Below are 7,778 nucleotides of genomic sequence, written 5' to 3' on the forward strand. Positions count from 1 at the left end.
CTTTGTAGATACTTAAATCTTCCAACTTGTCTTGAAAATTATCAAAAATTATTTGCCGCATTTTGGATACGTGAGAAGCAATTTCATCAACCGATTGAAGCATTATTTGAAATGTTCTAAATGCGGTGTAGAAATGTGATTGATGACTTGGAGATTTTCTATAACAGCTAGGCAATTTCTCAGTGGTATTGTTATAAAATCTCTCAGAGTATTTTACGAAGTACTTCCTTCTGCAGTCGACAATAGTTACATTGTCATTAGCAACACGATTATATGTGTTCACTGAACCATTCGGCAAATGCATTATTTCATTCTTTTTACATTGTACATAATCATTTGTTATCAACATTTCTCCTGTCAAATCTTTGTTAATAACAAATAATTTTTTGTACTGATTTCTTTTCACATGATTGCATTTCATGGCATTTCGATCAGACTTCATGTAATCACTGTTTCTAAAGCAATTCCCAACAAAATCTGAATGAACTTCCTTATTATAGGTATCGTTAACGTACATAAATTCTTCATGAGGAGTCCAACGGCCATGTTTGAATGGCTTTAGATTAAAATTGATGTCAAATTTCCCAGAACAAGATGCACAAGTATTTCGAAAATTGAGGTTTTCCTTCGATAAGCTCATAGACAAGCCGTTGTTCATATTAACTTCCAAACACTCCATATTGAAAAAATCCTTAATAGCAACATCGTCATTTAGTATTATCTCTGAAGTCTCATCAAAATTGAATTTCACTTTAACATAGTAGGAATGCTCATACTGATAACTTAGTTTGACATATACAAAATCATCCACTAATTCATCAGGCACGTCGATACAGGTTGAAATTATTGTGCCGTCGGGAAATGTAATCATTTGGGAACCATTTTTATAAAACATGCAGCGAAAATCATCACTTCTTTCGAATGATATTTCCCCAGTGAAGAAGTCGTGTTCAGACGTCAAATGACACACTTGCTTCTGAGTAATTTTATTACCTTCAACCTTAATTCTTTTCCCATCAAATTTTGTAATTGATTTTTTCAAAAAGGGAACATTAAATTCTTTCAGCACTTTAAGGATTTTGCTATCTAAAATGTGTCTTTGCTTACTCGTAATATAACCTTTTCGACTCGACGGGTAATTAGAATCATCTTTTAGCAATTTATTCAGTTTATTTCGGTAGTCAGCACTGGTGGGGCAATTACAAGCATTTACCTTGCTTTTCTCCTCGATGCCGCCGTTCAATTTTTCAAAATGAAACATATCTCCGTTCGCTTTCAAAATGCTCATGGTACCATCAACCTTCTTGATAAGCACCAACCCTTGATTGCTGAACAATCTAAATTCTTCTTGTTGAATGGCAAGTACATTTGGCTTTTGAGCGGCATATTCTTGCTTAATCATAATATTTTTTTTATCTATTACACTTAAATGTGGTCGAATATATAAACCGTTTGGTAAACAAATTCGAAAGTCAATAGAGGTTTTTATCTCGAAATTGGGGTCTTGATTCGATCGACATGGCGATGCGAAAACTGCTTTTTGCCCCCGAGAATTAAATGCTCCTGGAGAAACGATATTTCTTAGGGCATCTTCTAAAGGCAATTTTAAATTAGCGTTCCGCCTCTTAAGATAACTTGATTGTTTATTCACTTTATATATAACTCCATTATTTTCTGTTGCTTTTATAACAGATTCCAGCAAATCCGCCGTCTCCTCTTTTGCTGAAAGGGCTTCTAAGGGTTTTCCCTCTAGTAGCATAGTAATGAAGTCTGCATCTACATAATGCACAAATTGTTCGCCGCTTGCAGCTTCGTTACCAACAGGGGAAGTATCGTTGTCATAAACAATATTTCCAATTTCGCTCTCACCGTCTCCAACATCTACAGGATTTTCAGTCAATGTATTTCTTCCCTCTGTACACTCGATTTGCGGTTTCTCTGGCACGGAAAAGCTTATCCGAGTGTTATCATTCAATATAATTGTTCCAAGGAAAGGTTGCGATAATAAAAATTCTGAAGTATGCAATATGAGGGTAGATTCTGCACTGTCCACAGTGAAAGTGCATTGATCCGGGGCTTGAAGGAATTTTGTATTGTCAATGGTTACTTTCACAGAATCATGGCTATGAAACGTTGTAACTTTGCCGACAACTTTGAATATATTACTGCCCAAATCGTAGGCAAGCATATCTTCATCTCCGTAAGAAGTTTCGGTTTCTTCCATTAAGTTCATATCTGCAGAACACTTCTCCAAGTTACTCAAAATATTAGAAAAACTAAGTTCTGCCTTTTGATTATATGGGCGACATGGTGGCGAGGAATCGGTTTGCAGGTCATTCATGCTGTCTTCATTTACGTTTTCGTCCAACAAATAGAAATATTCCTCAAACACATTAAGCTGCGTCTTTACTTTGCGAACTCCAGGACAATTCTCTTGAAAAGCAGGTTTAAACGTGTGTTCGTTCATATGTATTCTATTATTTTTTAACCACCTGGATTCGTCAACTACCAGGTATCTACAGAAATCTCGTATACAAACGGGAGTTCGGACTAGTACATCTACTATTTTAATGTTAATCCCAAAGTCGTCTAGTTTGTCCGAAAATGCGACTAAATAATTATCAGACTCAGGCGAATACTGTTTATGGGCATATAAAAATTTGTCCGAAGCAGCAAATACTTTTTGGATTAAAACCTCTTTGCTAAGATTTTCTTTCCAACGGAAGTGTACTATGGATGTATCATAAACATTTTCGTCAGAATGTCCCTCGATCTCATTATGAAATTTTAGTTCCACTTCTTTCCAATATTGGTATAAGTCGAAAGTCCACAAATTACTTAGAGGAACTTGTACGGATTTTAAATCGGATCTACTCATATTATTAATCAATTTACTAAATAAAAATACGTACATCAAATTATCAACCAAATCGCTTCGTGCTGTTTGATTTGCAGAAGGATTAACATCGTGTTTATGCGCAATGTCTAGAATATTATTTAAATAGTTCAAGCCCGAGAAAATTGGAATACGGTTCATCAAATTCAAAGTATCATTTGCACTTTTAGCTCCTGTATATTTATAAGACTTTAGTACTTTTACTAAGATATTATCATCATGGACCAGGAAGCTGTGTTTATCATCATTTGCCACCATTAGGTTTACTTGCGTTCGACTTTTTTGCTTTGAGGCCATTGCATTTGTCTCACGCATTAATTCCATACAGTGGGATGATTTGCTTGGTTTAAGATGTTTGGAAAATAATATGCTGCTCAGGCTGGATTTCTCGGACACATCTGATTCCATCGAAAAACCTACTTCGTCCAACAGTCCACTCAAGACTAGTTGCGGGTTAATGCACTCACTAGGTATATTTCGCAAATATCTATTGTATTTTTTTAAGCAGTCGATTTGAATCACTCTATAGGAATGTTGCATTTTATGGACCTTCAGATGCTGAATGTAGTTTAAGTGAGTTAATTTTACATTAAGGACTTTTCGGAGCATGGTGACGAACTCTTCGAGAACAACTAGCGAATCGGAGAATTCTGATACACAAAACTGAAGTAATATCGTATTTTGTAAATATTTATATGGTGTGGTGTTTCCAAAAAAGATCTGTTCAATTTTATTCCAAAATAGGCCCACACCACTTGGATCATTTGCTTCTTTCTGATCAATAAATTTAATTATTCCGGATACAGGGACACCAACCTGCTCCAATAAATTCTGAATAATGTCAGCGTTATAGAAACCGTGAAAACAGTAAAACCAAACGTAATCGAAAATATTTTCTTCATAGCTTACACCGTCGTTAGTGAGTGGAATTGGAGTGTAATCAATTTTCTCGTTTTTACTACCGTCATTGAAACTTTTTCCGAGTTTCCTTTTATTTTCATCTTTCCCTTGATACTTGTTTTTGTCTTCTTCCTTAGAAAACGTCTCGTCCTTTTTTTGCTTTTTTTTGCATTCCTTCGTGAGAACATTTAAAAAACTTTCTAAACTTCGTCGCTTGTCGTCTTCCTTGACTTTAACTACATACTGACTGTACATAACTTGAATCAGTTTTAATTTTAAGATTTGACTTTCATCATTTATTGTGATCTCACCTGGTGCGCTGTGGGTATTTTCTATAACGCTCAACAGTAAAGGCTTCAGGTGATTTGGATAAATACAGTCTGTGCTAGTGCGTCCAAAGTCCAAAACATCATCTCGCGATATAAAAGTAATAGATGATAGCTCTTCATAGCGCTTATTAATATCTATCAAGTTGCTCAATAAAGAAGCGGATTTATCGTCACTTTCATTCACTATAAATATATAAAACAAGTTTTTCGGGCAAAACTGGCCTATTTCGATTTGAGAAACTTGGCTCAGTGTAGATTCACAGAGAGTGTTAGACGACCTTTCGGAACTTATCCGACAGTTGTTATCCCATTTGCTGCGGTTTCGTTTTTTTGAAGTGATTGCTTTTGAAGCATCTATAGGCGTTTCCATATTGCTTTCTGAAAAGAAAAAAAAATTTAGAAAAAATAAAATGTTTCGAGGTGAACCTTAAATAATGGATATTATTTGATATTTGTGGCTATCTATTAGAGATGTGATAAACGGTTATTTTTTTGTAACGGGTTATCACGTCTCAGTTTCACCTTGGAACATGTTACTTTTAAAATTTTTCATTAAAAATGCAGAATGATGATGATAGTAGAAATAGTGATGATATATATAATGATTTCCTTTAGAGTAACTACTTAAAATTACTCCTTAGAAATAACTACTTAAAGAACCAAAAACTGATAATAAATTATAGTGATTAAATAAAATATACAGTTTATATGCGAAAATGTTTAAACATCTCATTTTCATTTAAAAATTAATTAACATTTAAGACTAAAATTGTTTGCAGATGCTCTTTACTGATTCTAATTCTTCGCGCGTTTATGATAGCACCCACTTCAGAAAATAATTTCTCGCATTTCGTTTCACAATAACATTAAATAATCCACAATAACAACAAACAGAACCGCAACCTTGGCAAACCTGGACGAAGTAGTAATCGAATTTATTTTGGTACCACCAAAAAATAATTTAAAAAAATATATCGACCTTACAACGTTTATTACTATTCAAATAACTTTCATTTCATCTCTGACTGAATTTATATTTAAACATGGCCAGCTTGCTTAAATGCAGGTGCACATTCTGTTTAAAACATTTGTTATTTTACATTTCAACTGTGATGGAATTGTGAATGGAATGGAAAAAAAACAGGTTAAATCGCTAGCTGCAACTACGGTTTAGGTTACACGTTTGGAACTGTGGCGAACTCTATCCGCCACTTCTCAACTAGTAGCTCTAACCGAAACGCCAGCTATATCTCACGGCATAACATCTGTGGCGTTTCGATTCAAATAGAACTTCCAACCTGTTTTCCGTAACCGGCGTCTAAGGCAGGGCCTACCTAAGCCTTGCTGACGAGTCCAATAGGTAGGCCCGGGACGAAACGTATGGTGCTTCAACGTGCGCCATAGAACACTGTTATTTTAGCGGTTACATTAAATACCAACCATCCCTACTATCTATAGTTCTCCGCTATCAACGAAACATTGTTTGATCCTAGATATTTTTATCAACTTTTCGATAACTTTTCAAGTTACCCCCGCAGTCGAATGATAAATATTGGGATTTTCATCTCCTGCAGTGTACTTGATACAAGAGATCCACAATTGAAAATACTTTATTTTATAATTGAGCAACCGAACTATTTCTGAATCGGATTTTTAAACCTTTGCTTTTATATTCATGCTCCAATCTCAATTGCCTTTTGGTCGTGTTGTGGTAGCCTTCCTGTGTAGGGCCTGAGAATGGCCAGCTCGTCCGTTGGGCAAAGCAGTCCCAATCGTTTTGTTCAACACTAGCTGTCTCATCTCTGCTTAGATACACTGCAATTGAAAATAGTATATTACGGTACAAGGGACGAAAGTCTTCGAAAGAAAGAAGTTTCGCCACTGCTTGAAACTGACGCCCGAGGCAAAGCCGAGGTCGTCATGCCCGTAGTGGCTGGCCTTCGACTTTTGTCTCGCGTACCGCATATTATTTTTTCTTGATCATCGGTGGAAACCAGCCGGGAAGAATAAGGCTTTGAAAAAAACACTTGGAAAATGTTGCCAAAACAGTCAGTCGCAAAGTCAAGCTGTATGTAATTACTTTCCACTAGGGACGATACGATACTGAGAAAGTATCGATACTTACTCAAATGAGTAGTAACCAAATCATCTTGCGATACTACTCATATGAGTATTCTAAAAGTATCAATACTTACTCAAATGAGTAGTAACCAAATCGTCTTGCAATACTGCTCATATCAGTATTGCACACTTTCAGAAAGTATCGAAATCATTACCTGCTCACAATTTTATGGACTGACTCGATATTGAGTGACTCTACATATAAACACATTTTAAGTATCCATTTTAGATGAGTTTTTTAAGACCGAAATTCACTATTATCGTGAATTTTAACTGTAAAAAAACCATTGAAAGGAGAGATAATAAAATTAATGGCATATATTTTCATGCATTTATTGCCATAAGGTAAACAAAAAAACATTCCTTCTGAAGGTTTCCCAAAAAAACTGTTGCTGCAAATATTTAGGGCCACAAGCTTTTTCTATTGTGCGTCATAGCAGCACCAGCTTTAGGAAATATATATTAATTTATAAAAGTTAAGTTAATGCCGTTTGCATGTCTCCCAATGCATCACTTTTCAAAGATATTATTCAGTTCCATATTGTTTTGACATCGTCAATAAGATTTAAAACTGACTGTTCAGAACCATTAATACGTAACTTTTTTAGTCAACGCACAATTTCACCAACCTTAGATATAGCTGTTTTCACACTTGGTCATTTTAAAGCCTCTTCAACACTGTGATTTATTGTGTAAGTCAAACAGGGCAAATATGTCATTGAGCGTACGAGTAGCTACATAGAGCATAAGCATTATACATACTATTTTGAAGAAAATTACATGTCACACCTAAGAAACCTCGCCCGTTCATTGTTTCTGTCCAAATGTCCAATCTGAGACAAATATTGTCAATCTTTGACAATTTGGCTTTAGCTATAGCTACACAAGCTTCATATTTTTCATATTTTCTTTTTAAATATGCTCCACTAAGTAGGTACCTTCAAATTAGGTTGAAGTACTTCCAGAAGACGTAAAAATCCTTCTCCTTCCACAATGTTGGAAGGCCGCAAATAATCGCAGACAAAAAACGCTAAACTCCACTATTTTGTTGTATTTTGAACCTCCCTCCAAAACAGATTATCTATTATATTCAATAACGAAAAAAAAAGGTGTGTTTCACGGGACGCTCGCCAAAAGTGATAACTTCATGTAGTTATAGAACCATAGGAAACATTATATCGAAGTTGTTTAACGCAAGATGGCAATAATTTTTTTATTTTATAATTTTAATATTATCCTTGGTTTAATAATTTATAAATAAATCAGGAATAGGTAAAATGTAATTTAATATTCTTTTGAATGTAAAATATATTTTATTTGCAACATTTGCTTGTATTGCAAAGAAGCAAAAAGACAACGGCACGCGATGTTCCCAAGCGGTCACCCATCCAAGTACTAACTGCGCCCGACGTTGCTTAACTTCGGTGATCGGACGAGAGATAGATAGATAAAACATTTATTAATATTTACATTATATACAGACATTAACAGATTAACAACAATAACAACAAATGACAGGAGCAAGCCCATGT

At 35.0% G+C, this 7,778-nt stretch overlaps 1 protein-coding gene across 1 annotated transcript in view; it reads right to left on the minus strand.

The window, feature by feature from the left end:
• Window positions 1-1,159: 1,159 nt before the first annotated feature.
• Window positions 1,160-7,778, minus strand: part of LOC125504529 — a gene marked incomplete at its 3' end in the record, with an annotated part of 9,074 nt that continues 2,455 nt past the window's right edge. The window contains 2 exon segments of the mRNA XM_048666684.1: window positions 1,160-4,503; window positions 5,785-5,940. Coding sequence (XP_048522641.1) covers window positions 1,160-4,495 — 3,336 coding nt within the window.

Source organism: Dendroctonus ponderosae, unplaced genomic scaffold (genome assembly GCF_020466585.1).
Source record: "Dendroctonus ponderosae isolate FM_Combo_2020 unplaced genomic scaffold, Dpon_F_20191213v2 Dpon_F_20191213_5, whole genome shotgun sequence".
NCBI lineage: Eukaryota > Metazoa > Arthropoda > Insecta > Coleoptera > Curculionidae > Dendroctonus > Dendroctonus ponderosae.